Source organism: Cervus canadensis, chromosome 21 (genome assembly GCF_019320065.1).
Source record: "Cervus canadensis isolate Bull #8, Minnesota chromosome 21, ASM1932006v1, whole genome shotgun sequence".
Classification (NCBI taxonomy): Eukaryota; Metazoa; Chordata; class Mammalia; order Artiodactyla; family Cervidae; genus Cervus; species Cervus canadensis.
Genome location: NC_057406.1, coordinates 15,567,549 through 15,594,076, shown reverse-complemented (window position 1 = coordinate 15,594,076; position 26,528 = coordinate 15,567,549). Strand labels below are relative to the sequence as shown.

The 26,528-nt window shown below is 48.8% G+C and overlaps 1 protein-coding gene and 2 non-coding genes across 6 annotated transcripts; all 3 read right to left on the bottom strand.

Annotated features, from left to right (window-relative positions):
* Positions 1-1,023: 1,023 nt before the first annotated feature.
* NCAPD2 (non-SMC condensin I complex subunit D2) lies at positions 1,024-26,528 on the bottom strand. Of its 4 annotated transcripts, none has more exons than XM_043440320.1 (33): positions 26,399-26,528; positions 25,747-25,793; positions 24,674-24,823; positions 17,868-17,943; positions 17,528-17,586; positions 16,877-17,058; positions 16,424-16,566; positions 14,638-14,765; positions 14,442-14,565; positions 13,252-13,399; positions 12,107-12,304; positions 11,629-11,763; positions 11,446-11,533; positions 11,169-11,349; positions 10,586-10,710; positions 9,851-10,084; positions 9,379-9,553; positions 8,752-8,836; positions 7,063-7,196; positions 6,601-6,733; positions 6,423-6,507; positions 6,179-6,346; positions 5,423-5,592; positions 4,597-4,708; positions 4,399-4,522; positions 4,161-4,316; positions 3,654-3,831; positions 3,473-3,567; positions 2,921-3,001; positions 2,635-2,818; positions 1,849-1,975; positions 1,599-1,751; positions 1,024-1,364 (listed from the first exon to the last, which is right to left on the bottom strand). In XM_043440320.1, the coding sequence occupies exons 3-33, from the start codon at positions 24,798-24,800 to the stop codon at positions 1,279-1,281; spliced, it is 4,194 nt and encodes a 1,397-aa protein (XP_043296255.1). In that variant the 5' UTR covers positions 24,801-24,823; positions 25,747-25,793; positions 26,399-26,528; the 3' UTR covers positions 1,024-1,278. The 4 variants fall into 4 exon arrangements, with proteins under 4 accessions (XP_043296255.1, XP_043296256.1, XP_043296257.1 ...); XM_043440321.1 differs by having other exon boundaries at positions 26,105-26,489; XM_043440322.1 differs by having other exon boundaries at positions 26,132-26,489.
* Positions 17,134-17,455, bottom strand: LOC122424136. The gene has a single exon (XR_006264327.1). It is a non-coding gene; the product is annotated as a small nucleolar RNA U85 (small nucleolar RNA).
* On the bottom strand, positions 24,910-25,016 carry LOC122424161. The gene has a single exon (XR_006264347.1). It is a non-coding gene; the product is annotated as a U6 spliceosomal RNA (small nuclear RNA).

Genomic DNA, 26,528 nt, shown 5'->3' with positions numbered 1-26,528 from the left:
GGCTTTGCAAGAGCAGCAAGAGCAGGGCCAGTGGGCACCTAATGGTGAGGGGAGGCGCCACACTGAGGAGTCTGCTGGGAAGTGGATGGGGCTTCCTCCCCAGGTGCCCCCAAGGACACAGTACTTTGCCTGAAGAGGGCCTTAGGAGGACCCCCCACCCCCCGCCCTCCCACACTGCCTGCAGCATGTTCCCCTTTGCCGCATGCCTGTCATTTTTCATTACTGTCCTTTGCTGAAAAGAGGGAGTTCAGTGCCCAGGGACCATGGACTGACGCAGTCTACTGTTGTCATGACAGCAGAAGACACCAGTGTAGTCATGGCAGCAGCCACACTGCCTGCGGTTCAGGTGACTCAGCAGAGAGGACCTGGGGAGTAGGATGGGGTGGACAGGGCCTCTATCTAGGGGCTGACTTCCTGCAGACCCTGTAACATTGTGAGGAACCCCTGGGGAGCTGTCTCCAGAGACACTGTCTAGAGCTGGAGGGAATCACGACCTGGTCTCCCATCAGCCCGGCCAGCTCAGTCACCTGTCTTTAGAGATGGGTGAGGGGCACGAGTGGGGGTGGGGAGAGGACAAAGAGAGCCGTTGGTCAGAGAAAGGTTTCTCAACCCCAGCTTCACTGGCTGACACACCCTTTTTGTGGTGGGACCTGTCCTGTGCATTGTCAGATATTTAGCAACATCCCTGCCCTCTCTCTGCCCACTGACTGCTGGTGGCACCCCTCTCTGCTAGCTTGTGACAAAGAAATAGTCTCTAGAGGTTGCCAGGTGTCTCCCAGAGGGTAAAGTTGCCCCCAGATTGAGAAGTGCAGCTCTGGAGTCTAGGCGCTGCGTAACTCTACGCAGGGAAGCGTCCTGCCATGTGCAGGGGGGAGGCGGGGAGGGAGAGATGAGGCACTGAGGGGCTGGACACACATCAGACCCCTGGGCTCAGCGTCTCCCTCTGGATCAATAACCCTTTGCTGCTGCCTGCCTCCGGGCTAGCGAGAAAGATGAGACAAAGACAAGCTTAGGAAAAACCTCTAAAACTATATAAAAATATTTATTCATTAGAAAACAAGAAAACTGACAAACATGTATATATATATACATTCCAAGGAAAGCAGCTCAACTCGGTTCAGTTGGGCTAGATTAAGAGCAAAGCCTTACGTTATAATGACTACTTATGCATTAAAAAACCAAGGAGACAGGCACACAAGTATTTTACAAAGAGAATGAATTCAGGGTCACTCTTTATAAGACACCTGCACAGCAGGGTTGGGATAGGCAAGGCTGCCCTTAGGACCTGTGCCTGTGAGCAGATGCCCGGCGGATGGGGGTGGTTTTCTTGGGTGTCTCATCTTCTGTCATCTCTGCTGACAGTTCTTTACAAAGAATTGGGGGAATAAGAAAAAGCTGAGTCACAAAGATGGTGAAAAATAGGTCTCAGAGAACAAATGGGACCATCCTAGACCATACTGCACAGGAAGATGATCTTGGGGTGGGGCCTACACAGCAGGACCCCATCAAAAGTCAGCCTGACCCCCACCCCCACCCCAGCACCCCCACTGGCCCCTGCCCTACTCCTTCTGGGCTGGGTCTGGAAGGGAGCACCGCACCTTCGTCGCTGGATTCATCACTCGAGAAGACAATCCTGAGTTTCTTTCTTGAAGCTTGCTGCTGGGTGTTTGGATGCTGGCGGGTAGGACGGCGGGGCTTCGGTGTGACAAAGTCGTCTGATGCTGTAGATGCCACATGCCGGTGTCGAGCGGCTACAAGAGGCAGAGGTGTGAGTCCGAAAGAAAAAAAGGAACCTCTATCAGAGAGGAGGGCCCCGCCCAGACTCTCCCAAAGGGCGGCCCCACGTACCAGCTGGCTGTTTTCTGGCTGACGGGGCTCTTTGGCTACTGCCTTGGCCAACCTCAAGTTCCTCTACTGCGTCCAAACCTCTGGTGTGACAAGCCCGAAGCTTCTGCTCAAATTCATCTATTACAGCCTGGAGGGAAAAACAGATCAGAAGCAGGCCTGGAAATTGTTATTTCTCTGAGTAAAAAGAAACAAGTCCATGAATAGAGATAGAGGAATCTTAAATGTGGATCACTGAAAGAAAGAACCCAAATGAGAAGCGCACACACTCCGTGGTTCCGACAACATGACATCCTGCGAAGCCTCCGTGACAGTAAAAGGATCAGTGGTGGCAGGGCTGGGGGTGGGGGTGGAGCGGGGAGCAGGGGACGCTCAGGGTGGGGCGTCGACTGTGAAGCACACACAGTGGTGGGCACAGTCACGATACATTGATCAGCGCACACATCACCAGGAGTGAACCCCCCTGGAAATCACGCTCTCTGCGCAACGGGGATGTGTCAAGGCAGGTTCACAGATGTCCCGCGCAGCCTGTGGTGGGGGACGTGGGTAACTGGGGTTACCCACGTAATGGGGAATCCTATACTTTAATTTTGCTTTGAACCTGAAATGGCCCTTAAGAAAGTCTCCTGAAGAAAAGAAAAAAAGAAACAAAGAATAGAATTGGAGACAAAACATTGGGTCTCAGGTCACCCGGTTACTTGGTTGCAATCAGCTGGGGATTAAGTCAGAAACCCGGAGCCTCAGAACACCCGTGTGAGCTGCGGCCCGAATGCAGCAGGTGCCGCGCACCTTGCCCTCGGGCTTGGCCCCACGCCGCAACTTGCCCACGATGGACAAAAAGGCACTGAAGATGGACTCGTCTGACAGTTTATCGCCAAAGCAGTCAAAATTGTCAAGCATCTTGTGGAGACCCCGCTCCGTGAGGGGCAGCTGAGACATGCAGTAGGCCAGGTCCCGGTACTGCCGCTCAGTCCTGCAGGCAGGGAAGGTGTGGTGAGGCTCAGCAGGACCCCCGAGAGAAGGGTCTCCCCGAGCCCTGTGGAGACCCCGAGAACCCTCCAGGAAGGCAGCATACTGGGCTGTGCGGAAGCGCTGACACAGCTTCTCCACCAGGCTCTCGGTCTGCTTGTCCTTTGTGATGTAGGAGAGCAACTGCCTGCGGAGGGGAAACGGATGGACCACCTTGGGGGCGGCCCCAAGCCCACTGCTGACACCCGGCCAGGCCCTCCCCAGCTCCTGCCTTCTGTCGCCCTCCTGCCTCAGCAGCAGACTCTCCTCTGTCCTGGCCTGTCCCTCCTGCCTGCTCCCTCACCTCAGGGAAGGGTCCACCCCACCCTCCTGAGGAATTTACAGTGTGACTGGAAACTTAGAACAAAGCAGCTGCCATTCAGCGAGTCCTGTTTACGTGCTTATTGCCGTGTTAGGACTTTTATCTTACTGAATCTTCTCAAGAACTAAGGCACAAGTATTTGGGGGCCTCATTTTACACAGGAGTAAAGTACAGAGGCGGGTTGGTGCTGAAGTCCACACAGCTCAGAGCATCAGACTGGACATCACGAACAGGTCTGTGTGATTCCTAAGCCTGCTCTACAATGGAACAAATGTCCTAAGGCCCCAGGGACTCTACTTCATGATGGTGTGGAAAGGCTCTTCCTCCACCCCTCCCTCGGGGGCTGACAGGCGGCTGATGATATCTGGAAGGAGGTTATAGATGGCATTCGCCTGTAAGAGAGAGAGTCACGTCACAGAGACCAGCACACGACTGCCCGGTCCCTCGGCAGCAAGCCCTAAGCCACCCCACCTCTTACTTTGTTGGAGAGCTCGTTGAAGAAGTTCTTGGCCAGGGCAGCGATCTGAGGGGCAGGGTCGATGAGCAGCACGGCCATCTCACTCACCTGCCCCTTCACCTTCACCATATCCTTCAGGATCAGGTGGGTCATCACCAGCGCGGCTGTTTTCCGCACGTGCTGAGAGGGGTCCCGGAGGCTAGGGATGAAATCTCACAGCATTAGTACGTGGGCGTACCCAATGGCGGCAGGGAGGCCCTCAGCAGGAAGCGCGGCCTCTCTTGACAGTACCTTTCTACAGGCAGGTAGAGGCTGTCTAGAGTGGAGTTTGGGGAAGGAGGCCACGCCTGGTGCCAAGGCTTCAGATGAGAGGCATAATCCCTTTGGGTCACACCCAGCCAGGGTGTGCCCAGATGTGGGAGGGAGCCCTAAGACCAGGGGGGACACAGTTCTGGGGATTCCCACACCGACTTCCCATGACCTCCAGGGCTGGTGGGGACCGTGATGGCACTGGGAGGGGTCTCTCACCGAGCATACAGATGGGGTGTCCAGGGGTCCACCAGGTTGGGGAAGCGGATGGCCAGATCCCCAGTAGCAATCATGAGGTTAGAGCGAACGATGGGGAGCGATGACTTTTCTAACATGGTGAACAGAAGACGAAGCTGGGAGTCACAGAAAGTGGCACTAGAGGCAAAGAGAGGATCGTCAGGGAAACCGCACCAACCCCCACCCTCCTCGGGAAGGCAAGCTCCACCCTGGGGCCCACCTGATCATGCAGAACTTGCCCAGGGCGAGTGAAGCGGCTGTGGAGAGCTCCGGGTTGCTATAGAGACCAGGGTTGTTGCAGACTTTAAGCAGAAGTGGAACAAAGGCAGCCAGTGTCTGTTTGCCTGGTGAAGGAACAAGTCAAGGTGTGGGACGGGCTACCCGGCTAGGGAAAGGCTCACCCAGCAGCCCTTCTCACCTTCCAGCAGCTCCAGCTCACAGATGCCACGGATGAGTTCTGCCTCGGTGTCATCAGCTGTGGCCCCGCCCAGCCCCATCTCCTCCTCCAAGGTGGACTCAGAGTTTGAATTCTGATGGGAAAGCAGCCAGGGATCATGGGTGAGCAGACAGTTTTGATTCCAGCCTATCCGTCATTTTGCATGAATGGATCTGGGGAAGGGCACATTCTGCAAGCTGTTCACAGGCTTGTCACGTGTATCTGAAGAGGAAGGACTCGTGAATCAAACAGGAAAAATACTAGGTCCCCTCCATTTGTGTCTAAAGTGGCCAGAGCATCCCACATCTCTTCCGATTCATCCTCATAGCAGCATATAACTTCCTGGACAAAATAAACCGTTGGAACCTGCCAGACAACGGCTCAAGGTCACAGAGAAGGTCAGACTTTACCCCAATGCTGCAGGGCTGTATCTCATTTGTCTGCCAGACATCACTGCCTCTAGTGGAGAGAACACAAGGTCCCATCAAGAGCCAGGCCCAATCTCCAAGGCTGCCAGCAAGGTGGTGGGAGAAGCAGGTTCTAGCAAACACTGCCTCGGCCACAGCCTTGACTTTTTGCTGAGGTCCCTACCTCAATGCTCTGGATTTACCTAAAATGCTTCGTGGGTGATCTATGCTCTCACTAATCGTTTTCAGGAGCAAGGAGGCAGAGCCTCCATGAGCTCAACGAACAGGAGAGAAGCAGAGCTTCTGAAGGAAACAGAAGAAAGCGTGAAGGCCCTGAGGGCTGGAAGCGAGTCTGGGAAACACCTGGGGCGGGAACCCAAAAGCGCAGGCGTGCGGCTCACCTTCTCCTTGGGCTCCTTCCTCTTGTGCTCCTGCTCCTCCCGCAGCACTCGGCGCCGACAGAGCTCCCCGCTCACGGCCTGCTCCAGGTGCACCAGCTGCTGCAGAGCCACGTCCCCGGCCAGGGACAGCAGGTTCATCAACAGGAAGGTGGGGAGCACGGGGGTCTCCTCTGCAGGACGGGGGCAGGAAAGCAGGGAGAGAAAGGCCATCAAGTCTCACAGGCCCCTGCCCTGTTTTCACTGATGGGCCCCTGGCTCATGTGCTCTACACCCAGGGAAGGAGCAGGAGGGCTTCCCTGGTGGAGAACGGTAAACAATCCGCCTGCCAATGCAGCAGACACAGGTTTCCATCCCTGGTCCAGGAAGATCCCACATGCCTTGGAGCCACTGGGCCCAGGTACCACAGCTACTGAGCCTGGGCGCTAGAGCCTGGCAGCCATAGCCACTGCAGCCCTTGTGCCCTAGAGCCCACGCTCCATAGTGAGAGAAGCCATACCAGGAGAAGCCCATGCACCACAACTAGAGTCGTCCCCACTCACTGCAACTAGGGAAAAGCCTGCGCAGTGAAGACTTGGCACAGTCAAATATAAATAAAATTATTTAAAAGAAGAAGCAAGACATGAGGGTGGAGGGCATGGCAGCAGTGACTGTGCAGCCTGAGTGACAGAGAGGGGCAGGGAGGGCTGAGGGTGGCTGCAGGAGGTGGTGGTGTCAGGGGCTGCTGCCGGGGGCCCACCACCCCTCCTGCCCTCTTACGCGGGGCCTCCTGGGGGTCACTCTTCTCCTCCAGCTTCTCCAGGGCCTGCTTTGCACAGTCCTGCAACATCTGGGCGCAGATCACCTCAGGGCCCTCAGCCAGCTGGTAGATGAGGGCCACGGCCGCCTCCTTGAACGGGACCCAGAGCGGGTCTGGGTGGACGCTGCCTGCACAGGAAGAGAGGGAAGCTGCCACCGCAGACAGAGGAGCCACTTCTGCCCCAGGCCCTGTGCGGCAGCTCACCTTTCGTGACCATCTCCCGCAGTCGCTCAAACAGGCGGTGCTCCTGGGGCACCCGGAAGGGAGGGTGACGTTCGCCCATAGAAGGCTGTTGAGGGCAGGGAAGATAACGCGGGTGAGTGTTGAGTGTGGACAGGAGGACATCCACTCTCTCTAGTTTGGACGTTACCACCCCACACACCTTCCTCCTGTCCGAGATGTTGGCAATGGCGTGGCACACCTGCTGGGCCAACCTGTAGTCCGGTGGGAGCTTCTCGTCCAGCCCTGTATTCACCAGGGTGTCCAAGTTGCTTCCCACAATCTCTGGCTTTCCTCTAGGAGAAGAAGCCGCAGAGTTAAAGCCACTCATGGACACCTCTGTGTGGAGAACACCACCAAGGAGGGTAGGAGCCAGCACCCTAACTCAGGGCTTCGTGATCCCTGGAGCGCTACGTGCTGGGCTGGCCCTCAGCATCCCTCACGCACCGCTGACCCCACTCTGCTGGGTGGATTGGAATTGCACTGTCACTTTTTCTCCATTTAGGTAGCAACGCACACACAGAGCTCAGCTGGGTCTGAGTGCTCTCACTGGAGCAGTAATAACGGTCCTCAGGGAACCTTCCTTTCTTCGCTCACCCCTCAGCTTGTCTGATCTGAGACTCACCGTGCCATCATCCCAAGAAGCATGATGGAGGAGCAGCGCTCAAGAGGGGAGCAGGGCACCTTCTCGGTTGCCCGCTCCCACAGCACCTGGGTCACTGCTGGGCTCAATTCATCCTTCTGTACAAACTCACAGATCTGGAGAGAAAAGCAAAAGGGCTCAGGCCCCAAAGTAACAGTTCCCCTGACACTTGGGCTGCCTCCTCTGAGGAGAACACTGAGAACCCGAAGTGGAGAGGAAGGAGGCGGCTGAAGATGTAAAGCTGGGGTCTGGGAGATACCACCACCTCTGCTACTTTCTACTCTCCTATTTCTTTAGATGTTTCTTTAGATGACGTGCTGAAACTGAACTTGCTGAGTTCATGCACATCTATAGTTTGGACAACACTTTGTGGAGATTTCTAATAGGTTTTCTCACCGCTACCACCAACTCAATATGTCCCAAATGGATACCATCATCTTTTGCTTTTTCATTTCGCCAATGACACCACCACCAACATCCATATGCTTCAAACCTCTGTCACCTAATTTTTTATGCATCGGTCGCTCATTCCCCCTTTTCTCCCTTTTAAAATTTGTCCTCCATGAAGAGCCACTCAGTAGATGTTCCTCCCACCCCCGAAGTCCAGACTCCTGTCACTGCACACCGACAGCAGCCTCCAGGAACATTCCCGGCTTCGGCTCCCACCAGCCTGCGTGCTGAGCTCTCCCAGACGTCTGCTTCATCAGGCCGCAGCCCTGCTCACCATGTACTGATAGAAACAGCTCTCTGTGGCCTGCTGTGTGGGCTCCTGGTCAGTTGCTGCCCTGCGAGATCTCGGGCCAGGCGCCTCCAGCAGGCTCTTCTTTGCCGCAGTGAGGAGAAAACCTGGCCGGTGGTGCTGCTCCTCCCAGTGGAGGCTCGTGGTCAGCACCATCTCTGCCTTGAGCCCCACCACCCAAACCCTTCAAAGGAGCTCTGCCGCACTGAAATGCTGGCCCCTGACCGACAAGGTTCAAGTCCTAGATCCCACGGATCTTCCCAGCTCAGCTCCAACCCGTTTCCAGCTTCACTATCTTTTCCAGGTAATAATCTTGAGCCAGAATGCAACAGTCTTCCTTCAACAACACAGGCAGTGCTCTTGCTCGGCTCTGTCTGAAATGTTTCCCCTCCTTTCTTGAATTCTCTAAATCTGACGCATCAAGATCCAAATCAAGTCCTGCCACCTTCGGGAAGCTCTGCCCTTGACTCTTCGACCTGACACTGCTCTCTTCTCTACTCGTCAACATAACATACCAGGCAGGAGTATGTTTTCCGGAACTCTGAAGCCTGAGATTGAATCTTAAACTTTGTCACTAACTGGCTGAAGTTAGCCAAGTTCTTTAAGCTCTCTGTACCTCAAGTTTCCTATTGGAAAAAGTAGATAATAATAATGCCTCCTAGAACCATTGTGAGGATGAACATGTTAATATGAACAAAACGATTAAATTAGTGCCTGGCATAATGTGTTATACTACTGTTGCTACAGTAACTGTTACCTACACCACTTAACTATCTGCTGCATTGCTCTAAAATGTTTTATGTTTTTTGGCTGCCAACTAGAGTTGAAAGCAAATAATCTTATATTTCTTTGAAGGGCTGAGTAAGTTGCTGAGCACACCATAATCTCACTAATACTTGCTGAATGAGTTAAGTGGAAGTGAGCATACTTACGATTTCCTCAAGACACTGAATGGTCCCAACTGAAGCGTCCACCAGCAGCAGAGAGAGATTGTGAATCAAAGTCTGGGCCTTGGCTCTGTGGGAACAGCAGAGATCAGGGGTCATTAAAAGACGGAGAAGCTGAACCTGGCAAATAGGTTATTAGGCAATCCCACCAGCATCAAACAAAAAACAACTATTTCAGATAAACAGACAAAGAGAACAAACTAGCAGTCACCAGTGGGGAGAGAGGTGGGGAAGCGGCAATATATGGGTAGGGGACTAACAGGACAAACTATCGTGTATAAAATAAGCTACAAGGATGCACTGTGCAACATGGGGAATATTTTATAACTAAAAACAATATAACCTTTAAGAATTCTGAATACTACAATGTATACTTGTAACTTATATAATGTTGTATTATACTATATTTCAATAAAAAGAAACAAACCAAATAACTGCTTAGGCTGGGTTTCACTGGGAGTTCCCTCCCCCAGTCCATCACAGACCTAATGCCTCTGGGTCTAGAAGTCCCCTAGGAGGAGCCCACTCCCCCACCTCCCCTCAGGAGACTAGACACATCCTGGGAGAGGCTGACTTCAGGGAAGTTAGCAAAGGCCAATGCAGCCCGTGTACCTGGCGGAGTCCCCCTTGGGTTTGAGATAAAGTTGGCGGTAGGCATTAAGCACAGCATCCCGGACGCCAGGCTCCTTCGACCAGATGAGAGGCAGCATGCGGCGCACCCCAAACAGGGCCTGGGGTACCCCAAATTGGAACACCATCACAAAGAATTCAATCACCTCCTGCACCACTGAGAGGACAGCACAAATGTCACCTATCAGCACGGCGAAACGCCCCAACACTTAAAGACAGAATCTCTCTTAATGTAGCAACATGTGAGGGGACACCCTCCCCATTTCTCCTGAGGACCCCACCTCCCTCCCATGCCCCGTGAAATACAATATGCACACTCCACAGGGCTACACCAGGCAAATGGAAGTAGAGAATCTGGGCCCTTCAAAGGAGCAGACGGACATCAATCAAATACAGACGAGACAGGTCCTTCCAACTGCGAGCCCTGGCCTGTGCGGTAGGGATGCCGGCACACCTGTAGTTGTGTGTTCGTACATCATCTTGCTGATGATGCCAATGGCCTTGGTGATCTGCAGGGAGAAGCTGTGGGCGTCCTGCAGGTACTGCACCAGCAACTCCTGCTTCACCAGCTCATCGCTGCAGTCCTTGGGCTCTGACCCACTGTGCTTGTCCCTACAGCCAGTCTCTCCTGGGCCCAAGCTCCCTGCAGCCGTCTGGGGATTCTCCTCCTGGGTGGGAGCTGATGGGCCTAGAGTTAGAGAATTACAGGATAGTTTTTGTTCAAGGGTATGTGGGGAAACCTAACAGTTCTAAACATCCATGAGTATGTGTTTCTACCACAGGAAAGTTTTGTTTTGCCATGCTATGCGGCTTACAGGATCTTAGTTCCCTAACCAGGGATTAAACCCATGCCCCCTGCAATGGAAATGTGAAGTCCTGACCACTGGATTGCCAGGGAACTCCCAATAGGAAAGTACAAATTTAGAATTTAGTCTAAAATATCTTGGTTCATTTCTCAGAAAAGATTTCTTGAGTCGTCTAATGGCTTGAAATACCCTCCCACTCCCTGTGACTATGGATCTCAGGCTTGTGGGTTGCTTCCATTCCCAAGCAGACACAGTGCAGACACCCCTCTGGCCTCTTTCAGTACCAGGCTGTGAGTCAGGTCAGTGTTTGACATAAAGTCAATGGGCCATAAATACTAGCTGAAGTGTGCTGTTTGCTGACTGAAGAAGGAAAAGGAATTTACCTTTGAAGATGTTTCCTAAGAGACTGAGGAACCTAGTCTCCTCTGACTCTTCCGGGTCCACATGACAGAAGGGTTCAGACTTCTGGAAGTGGCTTATGGCTTCTTGAGTGAGGATGATGGCCTGCCTGACAGAACACGGCCTGTCACCAATCCCGCCCCCTTGAGAGTGTCACTGCAGCCTGTGTCAGAGAGCCTGGTTCATGAGTCCCCCGAGAACCCAGACCGTCTGCTGGAGAATGCTGTCGCTTGTGTAAAAAGGGGTCGGGGCAGGAAATGAAGGTGCATTTGACTGTGTGACTAAACATTCTCTCTAGAAGGAGGTGCTTAACCACTACTGTTGCTGCCCCATGAGAAGGGAACTACGTGGCTAGAAAGCAGGCTTGGAAGAGATTTTTCATTTAAAAAAAAGGTATCATTAAAGAATGTATATATGTGTATAACAGTTACTCTGCTATACAGCAGAAATTAGCACAACTTGCCAATTAACTATACTTCAATTAAAAATACACACACACACACAGTTTCCCAAAGGTGAACTCTAAACCTAATGGGTCACGAGAGAATACTGCATTCTCTCCCGTACTTGTAACTAGCTTTGGTGAGCAACCGACGGATGCGTCCTTCCACCTCCTCGGGAGTCTCCGTCTCGGCAACGCCCTCAGACATCCCCTCTCCTTCCTGGGGAAGCGTCAGCAGCTGCTGCAGGGTAGCTTTCAACTCTGGCAGCATGGCCTCCCACTCCTCGGTGGGGTCTAGCTCTGTGGCTGAATGAGAAGGTTTCACTTAGACTCTTGCCTTGAGCTCCCTGCTGTGGGGAGAAGGGTGTCGGGGTTGAAAGCTCCCCCACAGCCCCTACTCACAAGGCGCTGTGGCTCGCCTCTGGGCCCTCATCTCTTGTAATTTCTGTGTCTCCTTCTGCAGTGGTCCAGCAAGGTCAGTGTCACTAAGCTACCAAGGAACAATGAATTATCAGGGTCATTAACTCATGGAATTTCACCTGTTTCCATTTAATCCCTCTTCTGGGTGGGCCAAGGGCTACGTACCTTGCAGGAAAAGGGATTATTGGCAAGAAAGCTGGCGAGCAGCTGGATGGCGCTTTTACAGACCAGTACCGACTTGTCTGCCAGACGCCCCACAGCTAAGGCCACCACTGCCTGGAAACGCGTCAGGGGCAGAGCCTGCGGGGGGCAGGTGGAGAGGATCAGATCCCAGCCCACACTGGCCATAATGTCAAGATGACGGTGAGGTGCACTCTACATGTGCGAGCCACTCATCTGAGGAAACTTTTCTATGGGATGTGAGTAGTTCAGGAATACTGTGTGTATTAAGACGGTGTAGTTTTTTTTTTTTCGGTGTAGTTCTTGAATGGAGCCAGAATCCTTGTCCCTGATAAAGGAGGACCTTTACTACTGGCAGTGAAATCCTGAATTCTAGACTCTTCTTTGACACAGCTGTTTTCCTTTTTCCTTCAGCCTGCATAGAGGGGTTCTGTGGATCTCTGTCACATCAACGGCCACTCACCTTCTGCTGGACGATTCGGGTGAAGAGCTGCAAGACGCGGCTGCGCACAAAGGAGTTGACGTCGTGGCAATGGGCCTGCAAGGTGTCCAGGAACTGGTCCCGGGTGTCCCGGGACGCTTCCTCCAGCTGATCCCCGCTCAGGACCTGCAGCACCATCTCTGCCATGGCCGCCAGCACAGCGTTGCGCATCGTGTAATTCTGAGGGAGAGCGAGGCTGGTGGGGCCCTGCACCTCCACACTGACGTCCTTGCCCTAAACGCTTATGCTGCTCAGCATCGGGACCTCAGTTCCCTGACCAGGGAGAGAACCCACACCCCCCTGCATTGGAAGCTGGGCATTCATCCTGAGGTCACTGGAAAAAGCTGAATGACAGAAGGGCCTTGTCTGCTCAGAAGAGAACGTAGGGACAAAACAAACAAGCGCCCAGAGCAGCACCGCGCCCCCGCACCATGCAAGGAGGTAGTCATGGTGGCAGCTGAATGTGAAGTCATATCCACTCACCAACACACGTCTGAGAAGCATTGATTACCACCTTGCTTCTGAAGCCTCAAAGCCTTTGATTCTTACTAATAACACTGCCTTCCCTCACAATCTCCTTCCCACAATTCACTGACAGAGAAACAGCAATCAGCCCTAGTGACCATGTGCACTGCAGAATCTGATGGGAGAATAGTCTAGGGTTTTTGCCACGCCAAGAACCAGAGAATGGGGTCTTGCAATATAGTTATGGTATCAGTACATCAGGTGAATAAGCAGATTCTTAACATTCACTGAGAGCTAGTGTCAGCTTGGGAAGGAGCCAGGTTAACACTGAGGACAAGAGAAGTGAGAGAGGTGATGTGGGAGCATCTGAGAGCCGGGCGGCAAGAAAGGGCTTCATCCTGAAGAATGGATGGACCCAGAACCACAGCCCAGTCCCTCACTGACTTAAGCTGTGGAACTGTCATCTCTCTACCAGGTTGGGATGAAAGTGTGATACTGACATGACCCTTTAATTCAATAAACGTCATCTGCTTCTCTACAGGAAGGAATTGTCACAGTGATAAGCCGAGACAATTTGACTTCATGTGAAAGTTATTACCTTCATGTTAAGAAACAGCGTTTCAACAATGGACTCACAACCCACTGACCAAGGGACCACCTACCTCTCCATCCAGATGGTCTAGCAGAATGCACATGCTGGACATCAGGATGGCTGGGATGCGCTCTGCGAGTTCCGTCAGGAAGGCTGCAAAACCCTTTGCCCCCGTAGGGTCCCGACTCAGCTCCTGGGGACACTTCTGTCCAATCTCTCTACACAGGGGAATAAACACAGCCAGAGCAGCGTAACCTAATCACTTAGGTCCTGGCAAGAATTAAGTTGGCATCTAACATCTGAAGGGGGCTTCCCTGGTGGGTCAAGATGGTAAAGAATTGAGAGGGTTAACAGTTAGGAAGGCCAAAGGTCCCCACGCGGCAGGAGGAAATAAACTCCAAGTGGCAGACATATTTTCCCCTTCGCTACAACAAAATTAAAAGAGGCTTCTAATAACAACTGGTTCTGCCTTGAGCTAACCAAATTTTTCTTATGGAAATATTTTTCTTAAGCTATGTCAACGAAACGATGTATCTGCTTTGGAATCTGTCTTTCTTCAAAATAGTTCCGCCTAAGACTAATTTTTTTTTCTTTTCTCAAACCTTGGGTTGATAATGGCTCAACAAACCAGTATTCATGTCAATTGTTTTATGGCCGGGGATGATACACTTTGTGCCATCCTATCTCAAAAATGCATATTGTGGGAGAGGGGCCTGGTGAAACTCCCTCAGCCTTGAGGTGTCTCTCTTATCTGATCAGCAGCTTGCTAACAGACATAAAATGCCTTGCTAAAAACTAGCAATGGGCACTCTTTCTGTCCTCTTCTGATGTCTGTGTCAGAAGCTTTCTCTATTATACTTTAATAAAACTTTGCTACACAAAAAGGTCCAAGTAGTCAAGCCTCATCTCTGAGCCCGGATCGAAATCCTTTCCTCCAGAGGTCACGAATTCTGGTGTAACACACAGCGTGCAGCAGCAACCTTTCAGAATCTGCCTGCCAATGCAGGAGTTCAATTCCTGGGGTGGGAAGAACCCCTGGAGGAGGAAATGGCAACCCACTCCAGTCTCCTTGCCAGGGAAATCTTATGGACAGAGGAGTCTGGCTGGCTACAGTCCATTGGGTCGCAAGGAGTTGGACATGACTTAGCAACTAAACAACAACATCTGAAGGAATGTAGGGTTAAACAGAGGATTTGTCTCCAATATTCTTCTTCTCCCTGAGGAAAATGAGAATTAGAAACGTAGAGAAGGCAGGGTCACCTTACGATCTCTCCTACAATGCTCTTCATTCCGTAATCAGTTGCCCAAAGACTCACAGCTGCCACCAGGATGGATGCCAGGTGCTCAAAGTGCTGTAGCATCTGGATGATCTTCACAGTGGCACCTGTGGAGTCCTGCACATGAGCCATGATCCTGGGCCTCAGGAAGGGGCGGGGAAAAGGAAGGGCGGACTCACTCAGCATGTGGTTATAACGTGTCAAAGCTACACCCAGTAGGTGCGTTATGGCTTCTCGGGTAGGGCGGTTCTTCTGGTGACTAATGGTGGGGTTCTCCAGGAGGCGGTAGCAGCAGCCAGTAACCAAGCTGAGAAAAGAAGATTAAGATGATGATATCAGTGGTCTGGACTCAATTATACTGCCCTTGCCTCATTCATTCTATCTCTGCTGCTGCAGTCAGGGTCTTCTAGTTTCTTCTACTCTATCACCTTCTACATCTAGTTGCTTTGCTGACCTCCATGTAGGTACTCCCTCCTTTCCACCAGTTATGATGTCTGCACAGAAGCTTAATATATGATAAAAGTTGGACAAAATCACTGATGACTTCTCAATGTTGAATGGTCAACTCAGTCCTTATCTTGGCTGAACTTTCGGCTGCATCTGACATAGCTGGTCACTCCCTTTCCCTTGAAGCATGCCTCATCTGGCAGCAGGAGCCCAGGCTCCTCCCTATTTCTTAGCTGGTTCCTCCTCAACTCACTCTCCTGATGCTGGAGTACCCCAAGGTACAGTCCTCTGATTTCTGCTCTCTTCTAGCTATGCTTACTGATTTACTGATCTCATTCAGTCTCATGGCTACAAATGCCATTTATATAAATGCATTACATTCCCAAATGGGTGCTTGAGCTCAGATCTCTCTCCTTTACTTCTTTGCTTTGTACATTTCACATCCGAATGTGACATTATTTGGATGTCTTAAAAGACAGCTCCAACTTTCTACATCCAAAGCAGAACTTCTACTTCACCCCCCAACACACTCCCACAGGCTTTGTTATCTCAGTTACCAGCAACTCCATTTTTTCAAATGCTCAACCCAGAACCCTAGGTGAGTCATCCTCGACCACACCCTCCCTCCAACCTCTAATGCATCTGCCAGCTCATCCTGTAGGCTCTCCTTAAGGAACAAATACAGACTGCACCCACGGCTCCCCATCTCCTCTCCCTCTTGGGTCTAAGCTATGGCCATCTCCTGCCCAAGTCACCGCCACAGCCTCCTAGCTGGTCTCCCGCTTTCCTCCTTTCCCACCAGAGTCTGTTTTGACACAACAGCCAGAGTGACCTCACTGCCGTGCTTGGAACCCCGAGGGGCCCCACCTCACGCTGATGGCAAAGTCACCGTGGTGGTCCACGGGGACCTGCAGTTGGCGTCCCCTGCTCCAACCTCATAGCCCGACCCTCACCTGTCTCGGCCGTCGCTCTGGCCTCAGTGCTCTTACATGGCCTGTTCAGCACGCTCCCTCCTTGGTACCCATTTCCTGCCCATGCTCTGCCTTCAGTTCTCCTCGAGGCTCTCATTACCTCCTCGAAGACTTTGCTCAGATGCCACCACCTCAAAAAGTCTTGCTAGAGCCGCTGATACAAACTACAGGCCTTTCCCATCACACTTCCCACCCCCTCTGTTTTTCTCCATAGTAATAAACCTGAAAGCATACTACATATTTTGCTTATTTAAAAAACTGTCTTCTGCTCTAATATACAAACTCGTAAGAGGGCAGAAATGCTGGTTTTCAATACCTTTAATGATACCAGCCACGTAGTTAGGAGATTCTCTGTAAATACTGCTACGTGAGTAAATAAAGCTGTTTCTAACCTTCGTTGTCTACTTCTGAACAACTCAACATAACTGGCACACGTCTATATATTACAGATAGAACTATGGCATAAAACGAAGTATTTCAAAAGCATCTCTAACACCAGAGCCCTCATTCCTCACGGCCAGCATCCCCTGGCGCAGTCACCACCCACCTGACAAACTCCTCTTCGATTATTGAGTGGTTCCACAAGTGACGGATGTCCAACTGGAGCAGCTGTGTTAAAAGCTGAAGAATTGGTTGCCTCTCTTCCTCCCAGTCAAAGCCATGGGTTGCCTTGGCCCGGGATTTCCTACCCTAAAATAGGATATATTTAGGAAAAAATGAGGAAGAAAAGAGGATCACAATCCGTTAGTCTGAGTGCCCAAGCTATTCAGTGTCAAGACAAGGTAGAAAGTAAGACAGAAGGATTACAAGTTCCAAACTATAAGAGCTGCTTCTCAGCGAAAGATACACTGTGATACTTCTGAGTACCTTCTCATAAACTTTAAAGGAGGACCAAGGGCAGAAAGGGAAAGGATTCTCAAAATCACTGACTTCCATCTTTTCCACCAACTCCCCCATCTCCCCAGACCCCTTATTAAGTGAGCCAGGAACACTAAATTACCTTCCCACCAAGCTCCAGGTCCATGAGACCCGTCTGGCTGCTCATGGTCTCAAAGGACTCCAAGAGGCGTATCAGAGCATAGCAGTTCATCTTGAGGGCGTTCAGGTGGGCGCTTCTGTCTGACATACTCAAAGCTGCATCATCCAAGACGGCAGGGAGTTCTTGGGAGTGGCGGGACACCACTGCAAAGGGCAGGATCTGGGGTCAGTTTCACTCACTTTCCTTACACCACCCAACTTCAAAGCCCCAGCACTTGCAGCCATCAGATTACCAAAGATCTGTGTTTCATCTCTCAGTGGCCACAGCACAGGCTAAGCCCTCTGGATCCCTGACCCTGATGTCCCGAGCATGCCCTATTCCTACTCTCTCACTCGTTACCCCACGTTCTCTCTGGCAACGGGAAGAACAGCCTCCATTGAAGAGAGGCAGCCCACAAGTAGGAAGAATATTGTCGGTCTGCCCTTACAGTGAACACACACTGCTCTGTATCGCCCACCAAGATTACAGACCTAGTAGGTCAGAGGTCCCGGGCTTAGCCAAGCCAACTGATTCACCACAGCCTTGATATCATCACATGGCTGCTAAAATGCAGGGAACAGCAAACAAACAGCAACACACCCCTTCCGTCCCCTACCCCCTTCCCACAGACACCTTTTATCAGGAATTCCAGTGTGTCTTCCTTGAGGCCAGGGTCTATACTTCGAAAGTGACTATGAGGGAAAGAAAGTGCCAGGGGTGAGCCAGGAACCTGCAGAGCCCATTCTAACAGGTCAGATCAAACCCGAGGAGTCTAACTCTTACAAAAACAAGTGAAATCACTCGACTTAATAAATTTGGTGGCGAGCTGGGGTAAATGCTCATGAGCAGAAATACCAGCACCCAGAACCAGGTATCAGTGAACTATAATATGGAATATCCAGACTAACATGCAAAGTTAGGGCAAACAGTCACCAGGTCTTTTTAAAGTTACCAGAGGCGCTACTTTACTTACTGCAGAATGCTGTAGATGGTATCAAAATGCTCCAGCACAGCCAGGGGCCCCTGAGCTCGAAAGGCAGTCTGAAATGCTATAAAGGTGAAAGAAACTGATCAGTAAAGAGGGGAGAGGCATTTTTGGTTAATTCTGTTCAAGACAGAAAAAAATGGAGTTAAATGATTTTCTTGGTAGAATCACTAAAGGACACAGTTCATTTCAATGTAACCTATTATAATAACACCTGACATTTTGTCCTGTTTTATCAGAACAATTGAGTTTTACTACTCCATCTCTGAGCGAGCTGAAGCAAATAGTACTGTGTCTATTTTATGGCAAAAGAAATTAAATGTCAGAGTAGTTTTGCGACTTGTCCAACTTAATAATGAATACAAACTCAGAATCTTTTTAGATTCTGAAATGATAAAAGTAGTAAAAACAGTATAGAGTTCCTGTATTCTTCACCCAGATAATGGTAACATCTTATATCACTATAAGGATCTATTCTAAACCAAAAAATGAACATTAACTGAACACTAATGACTAACCTACAGAGCTTGAGTTTTGCCAGCTGGTCTAATTCTATCCTTTTCCCAGGACAGGAGTCAACCTAGGACACCACAGTGCATTTAGCCATCACACCACCTTACTTTCCTCCGATCTTTGTCTTTGACACTTGAAGTGTTGCTTGCCAGTTATTCTATAGAATGTTCCTCACTCTAGGTTTGTCTGCTAGTTTCTCATGATTAGGTTGAGGCCATGCGTTTTTGGCTAGATCACTGAGAAAGGGAGGTTGCGTCCTTCAACCATTATACCCAGAAGGACATGATGCCTTATTACTGGCAATGTTAACTGATCAGTGGGTAGGGTTTGCCAGGTGTCTCCACTGCAAAGTTACTATGTTCCCCTTTGCAACTAATAAGTATTTTGTAGGGAGATACTTTGCAACTATGCAAACATCCTGTTTCTCACCACATTCTGCCCCCTAATTTAAGCAACAATGAATGACTTTTACCTGCCACAAAGATTACTTTTATTAAATGGTGATTTGTCTATTTCTATCATTCCTTTTATATTTACTAGACTTCCCTGGTGGCTCAAATGGTAAAGTGTCTGTCTACAACTCGGGAGACCCGGGTTCAATCCCTGGGTTGGGAAGATCCCCTGGAGAAGGAAATGGCAATCCACTCCAGTACTATTGCCTGGAAAATCCCATGGACAGGGGAGCCTGGTAGGCTACAGTCCATGGGGTTGCAAAGAGTCAGACACGACTGAGTGACTTCACTTTCACTTTCAATGGGAATGCCACTTTAAGTATGAGCTGTTTCTTTCCCTTCAATACATAAATTATGTATTCAATCAGAATGGGCTCATGAATGTTTTGTTTATTCTGTGTTTTAATCCATTCCTATTACTTTTTCTTTTGTTGTTCACACTGTCCCGTACTTGACCACTAGGAGGTCTTTCCACCCAGACTGCAAAATGCAGGACATATATGTATGTAAGTATAAATGGACATACCCTTGTATCTATTTTTACCTCTCTAGTGTATATTAAAAACGTAAGTTCATTTATGTATTTGCTTAATCCTAGTATATACATGTAACAGTTTCAGAACTGCTAACCCATACCCCTTTAAAAAATAAATTTACTAACTACCTGACGCTAATTGTGTAAAGCTCTTTCGTATACAGCTCACAGTCAAAATGCTGGCTTTCCTAGTTACTTAGTTCTTCAGTCCTTTAGTGTGTTATGTCAAACATTTGCAAAATACTTAGGTTCATTTGCTACCATGGACCTGCTTTGATTCACCATGGGGCTACATTTGGAATGTGAGTGAAGTTGCTCAGTCATGTCCGACTCTTTGCAACCCCATGGACTATAGCTTACCATCTGCTATAAATTGAAAACATTGTTAAGTCAAAAATCTAATACTACCTCACCTATTGAATACCACAGCCTAGCCTAGTCTACCTTAAACATGCTCAGAACACTTACAACAGCCTACAGTTGGGGGCAAAAATCACCTAGTACAAAGCCTATTTTACAATAAAGTGGTGAATATTTCTTGTAATTTATTGAATGCTATACTTCCTCAAAGTGAAAAGCAGAATGGCTGTCTGGGTAGAGGATGGCTTTAAGTGTACAGGCTGTTTCCCGCTGCTGCTGCTGCTAAGTCGCATCAGTTGTGTCCGACTCTGTGTGACCCCATCGATGGCAGCCCACCAGGCTCCTCCGTCCCTGGGATTCTCCAGGCAAGAATACTGGGCGGGTTGCCGTTTCCTTCTCCAACGTACAGGCTGTTTACCCTTGTGATTATGTGGCTGTCCGGGAGCTCCAGTGTAGTGCGAGAGTGCTTTGTTGTTGCTGTTCAGTCGCTCAGTCATGCCTGACTCTTGCAACCCCATGGACTACAGCCTGCGAGGTTTTGTTCATGGGATCTCCCAGGCAAGAAAACTGGAATGGGTTGCCATTTCCTTCTCCAAGGGCTATTCCCCACCCAGGGATCGAACCTGAGTCTCCTGCATTGGCAGGAGGATTCTTCACTGCTGAGCCACCGGAGAAACCCCACAAACACAGCCTTGCTACCCTTGTATGGAGTTAATTTTTGAAACAACCTGTAGATCTAGCTCTTTCTGTGGGTGGGGAGGGAAAGAATTCTTGTCAAAATCTTTTCTGCGGTGCCAAGTTGGTTTGCCTGGAAAGTAAAGCTTGAACCTGTACTCCATTATCACTGCTGGCTCGCTGACCTGATTCATCATCACATTACAGTGTTATGTTGTCCAACTATGACCTGGTCCTTTGCAATGTTTAACAAACTATTTTATTTCCCCAGCTCCTACTGACTCCTTACAATATACTCACAGCACATCCTCCTCTTTATACGTTCTGACCCTTTGCCTCTCTTCCTTTAGTAGATGACTATTTTCTACTTTACCCAAAAAATGAGCCCCAAAATAATCTTGCCTCTCAGTCACAAATCATTCTGCCAACACCTTCCCACTTTGCTTCAGTCTCAAGTGAAAAGATTTTCTGTTCCAATGCTAAGCTGTTCTCACTGCCTTGCCAAAGTCTTACCTCCTTTCTCTCAACTCTGATTTCATCCTTTCCAGGGAACACTCTCTTTCTGACAACATGCTCAGGCCCCCACTTCTTTAAAACAAACAGTACAAAAACAATCAATGCCTTTCATTTGACTTTGCTCTCATGTCCCATTAAAATCTGTCTAATCTTTCTCAATTCCCTGAAACCTAGTTTCTGAGATTGATAAATCTAACAGCTATTCTTTCAAAGATTACCTGTTACCTACTTTTTATTACATTCAATGATTCTCTCCATTCACACCCCCCTCTACCTCTCCGAAGCATCACCCACTGACCTAGTCTAGTCACACTGCTTACATTTATATCCAGCTTGAATATTTACTAGACTAAGTTACTTAGCTTATCAAGTCTCGGTTTCTTCTTTTGTAAATTGGGAATAATAACAGATGGTATCTCTTAGGGCTTTTGAGAATTTTTTGGTAAAGATTAAGTGAGATAATCCATGTGAAGCAGCAAGGACAATACTTGGCACACAATGTAACTCAGTACTTGTAAGCCATTTCCCATTCTTACAAACCTCCTTCTGTAATCTAGAAAATACAGTAAGTGAAAATGAGAAAGAAATAAACACTGTTAACATCTGGCTAACTTTTTTTTCAGTTTATCCTCTATGCGTTGAGGTCATATCACATATTCATTTCTCTGTTCTGCTTTTTAAAACTTACGAACGTGGCTCGAGGAAACATACAACCATGCCAACTATTCTCATCCAGGACTTCAAGTAGGCCCTTAGTAAGCCTTTAACAAGTTCCCAGGCCTATTTGCTTTCTTCTAGGCATTACTGCACACCTTTTTTCTGCCCATAACAAAACAGAATCAGACAGAAGAGAACCTCCAGCTGTGCCAAACTCTGTATTACCGGCAGGCACTATCTGCATCTGGGTCCACATGTTCTACTTTCTCTTGCACTGCCGTGGATAAACCGTCCTTGCTCTAGTAAAACCATCTCCCCCCCACCCCCCATCATATACTCTCTGACCCCCTGTAGGATACTTCTCCAACAATTCTTCTTCCCTTTCCCTCCCGCATCATTAACTTTCCCCTCTCAGAGTATTCCCATTCGGCATGCATCCATGTGTGCTCAGTCACGTTCAACTCTTTGCAACCCCATGAACTGTATGTACCCTGCTGGGCTCCTCTGTCCATGCGATTTCCCCAGACAAGAATATTGGAGTGGGTTGCCATTTCCTCCTCCAGGGGATCTTCCTGGCCCAGGGATGGAAGCCAAGTCTCTTATACCTCCTGCGTAGGCAGGTGGGTTCTTTACCACTAGCGCCACCTAGGAAGCCCCACATTCAGCATAAACACATGTAGAGTTGCTCACCTTAAAAAAAAAATAAAAGTATTACTAAGTCTTTCCTTGACTCTGTTTGCCCCTCTAGCTACACCCTATTTCTCTGCTACTCCTTAAAGCAAAACAAACAAACAAACAGAAAGGCTTATCTAAACCTACCATCTCTAATTACCTCTCTCACCCCACTTTCTCACAAATGTATTCTGATCAGGCTTCTGACCCTACCATTCTGAAATAGTGTTCATCAAGGTTACTAGCAAAAGCCACGTTGTTAAGTCCAGGATTAAACGTGCAGCTGATCTCTCCTTTCCCTTTTCTTAATTTAGCTTCCATTTAGCATCTTTGCTCACTTTCTGCCTCAATGACTGGCCCTTAATTTCTTCTACTGGTTCTTTCTCATCTTTCCAGCCTCCAAATGTTGGACTGTCTTAGGTCTTACTTCTGAAACTGCTTTTCTTCTTCAACTCAATCTCATGGCTTTAAACACCCTCTATATGTTGAAAAGTAAATCCCAAATATGTATCAATAGTTGGCACCTCTCCCCTAAACTCCACAATCATATAACCAACAGTCTAAATCTTCTCCTTTCATACACTGCCCCATCTCAGTAGATGACAACTCCATTCTTCTAGGTGCTCAAGTCAAACAGCCTTATAATCATCCTCGATTCTTTTTCTAACCCTGTAAATCTAATCCAGTCCAACAATAATTCTGTTGACTCTACTTTCAAAATTTACTCAGAATCTAACATTTTATGATCACCTCTGCTGCTATCACCCCAAGCAAGTTCCCTGGTATTATTTCAACAGCCTCTGAATTAGCTCCTGCTTCTTCCCTTGCCCCTTACAGTCTCTGCTCAACACAATAGACATTCTTTGCGACACTATGGACTGCAGTCTGCCAGGCTCCTCTGTCCATGGAATTCTCCAGGCAAGAATATTGGAGTGGGTAGCCATTCTTTTCTCCAGGGCAATCTTCTTGACCCAGGGATTGAACCTGGGTCTCCTGCATTGCAGGCAGATTGATTATGTCTGAGCCACCAAATGTCCATCTGGGGATCTTCTTAAGAAGTGGATTTTCTGATTCAGCAGTTTGGGGATGGGTTTTTATTCTGCATTTCTAATAAGCTCGTAAATCATGATAAGCTTCTAACTAATGATACTAATGCTCCTGAAGACCACATTTTGAGGTTCAAGACTCTAGAATAATCTGTATTACTTCCCACCTGACCTCTTTTTTCCCAGCATGCTCCCCTCCAACCACACTGTCATTTCCCCACCTCAGGGGCTCAGGACTGGCTTTTCCTGTCTGCCCTTCCTTCGGAATCTGCACAGTTAATGTCCTCACTTGTAAGGTCTCTGCTTAAATGTCACCTACCAGCAAGTCTTTTCTGATCATCCAACATAAAATGCTGATCTGTAACACACACTGTATTCTTTTTTTATCTTTAAAGTTTTTTCTCTTTGGCATTTACAACCTTATTGGTTGTTGAAGGCCGTGAGAGAAACAATTTTGTCATCTGTCCGTTTACTACTGTATCCCCAGGTGACGAGAACACTTCCTGGCACACAGCATTACCACCAGTAAATACTTCAACAAATTAAACGATCTGATCATGGGTTATTTACAGAACTTACATTTAGGATTCTAAATGCCAAAAGCAATGCAATTGTTATAAAAGATAGAAAAATCCCTTTCTCTATCTCTGCTCATCAGAGCAAGGAGCTGTCATCTGGTAACAATAACGGGAAGGCCAGGAAGAGACAAGCTGCAGTTTCATCATCAAGCTGCTTGATAATGAATGAACCCTACTTGCTGTGGGCGGTAACAGACTTAATCTCTATTCTCTGTAACTTTCCAAAGCAATCTAACTGATACAAGACACTTCCAACCAGTACAGTGACATTATGCGTGGGGTCTTGCTGATAATTGCAGGAACTGTCTGTGGTCATCTACAGGTTTCAGTGCGTAACTGAATTATACATATATTGTACAGTATTGCCACTGTGCACATATGCTTTTATCCATCATTGCACATTCCTGGAAATGTGAACTGGGCTCTAAAAAACTATTACCTGAAACAAGTCAGGTCAAATCTCAGACATTCTAGGAAACATTTTCTGCTGTAATTCTTAAAACTACCACGACTGTATTCTGGCATATGGTTAAGAGGTAAACATCAAAAATTAAATTCTCCCCAAAGACTAATCATATACACCAGAACTGTTTATTGCGTAACTTAGAGAAAGTGGTTAATGAATATATTCTTCATGTAACACAACACTACAAAGAAAACAGAAAGTAATAGAAAAGACATGTCCCTCACCCCCATGGAGCTTAGTCGTGTAGTGAACAGACAGACAATAGAATCAGATGCCGGCGGTTGTTCTGAAGCGCTAGTCACAGTGGCAGCTATGGAGTCTTACCTTTAAGGTGCGATGGAAGATGTCTGATGGACAGTACCTCTTGCACGACATACTGATTCACCCCTCCACTTTTCAATAACTCTTCTGGGGATAAGGGTAGATGGAATTCACATATTTGGGGAGACATCTTTCTCCCAGTGGCTCACAGGGCTGGAAGCCAAACAGCAAATAAGTCAGGGTCTACATCTAAAGGCTGTCTTTTTTTTTTTTTTTTTTTTTTTTTTTTTTTTTTTTTCAAAAATATGGAACGCTTCACGAATTTGCGTGTCATCCTTGCGCAGGGGCCATGCTAATCTTCTCTGTATCGCTCCAATCTTAGTATATGTGCTGCCGAAGCGAGCACTAAAGGCTGTCTTTTTAATCTGCTTCTTTTACTCTCCTCCTCAAATATACATGCTGTTTAGTTTTGCATCAAGCTAATAACATTATCTTAAAAGATGTGATTAACCCTGGACTAGAATTAAACTCTAATTGTGGCTCTTTGACACTTGGTCACATCACTCACATCACAGATGAGGCCGCACTGGGCCTCATCTGTAAAACAGGATTACTGATCTCTGATTACAAAGTTGCTCTCAGGATCAAATGAGTCAAGGGATATTAAAATATTTAAAGAACTGTAAAGTGGCATATCAATCCATTAAGTTAGCACTGTTATTTCCGATTTATGGGAAAACTTCTTAAGTATATAGAGAGGTCTCATTTGAGACCAGAACAGTGACCCAGTGTGAAATGATGGGTTTCCTGTCTCCAGAATGACAGAACATTAATATTTACTATTTGTTTACTCTGTGCCAGGTTCTATTATGCTACGCAAACGTCATACCTGATCTAAGTCTCTCCAAATGCCTACTGCATGGAGTCCATAGTAATTTGACTCCATTTACAGATGAGGAAATTGAGACTAAGGAATGTTAAGCGATTTGCCCAAATTCCACTGCGGATCTATGACTGTTTCCACCACGCTGTAGCACAAGGACACACCAACTAGACCTCCAGTCTAATACCGCATCCCACTGCCGGATGCCAGATTTTCCCGGCCTCTCTTTCCCCGTTCCCCCAGAACACCACACCTTACAAGAGAGCTTCACCCGCCGTTCCTCCAACTCGCGTTGTGGGGCTGGAATGAAAAAAAAAAAAACTCACGGAGGGCACAATATGCACTAATTTGCGAGGCAGCACTCCCGCGGGGAGAGAAACCGACCAATACCCGCCAGGCAGCGGAAAACACCCGCCACCGAGCTCAGCGCGGCGCGGGCAAAGCCACGAAAGTGGAGTTCAAATCTCAACGGCCGCAAGGGACCCAATCGCGACGCTCGCTGCAGAGACCGGCCAATCAGAGCGCGGGAGCCGGAATGCCCGAGGAGGGCGGGACTTAGATTCCAGCTCCCTCCCCCACACCCCCGCCCTCGCGGCCGCCTCCTTCCCTACAAGGTCCACTTTTTCCGCGGTGCTTGCCGGAGGTGTCGAGTTCCTAGCTGAGCAGTGGCCGTGCCCCTGGGACAGTGACCCACTCAGTCACCCCCAGGACAGGAGCCGACAGTTAGAAGGCTTAGGCTCTAGTCCAGCTTCGGCCATCTCCTCTGCTATGTGACGTCCAGCAGCTCACTTCACTCCCTCAGCCTCAGATTTCCTCCCCGGTCGAATAGGGGGAATAAAAACAGCTATAGCGCAAAACTGCTGTGGGGCACAGAGAAAGGAAGCTCTGGGCTCCAGGTTCTGGACCTTCATGCCCCTCAGTCGAGGGACGCCCAAGGAAACAAGAATGGGTGAATTTTCTTGCTTGAAGTTCATTTTCGGGACTCCCTAAACAAGCAGACGACACCATCCGCTCTTCTAGCGCATTAACAACTTC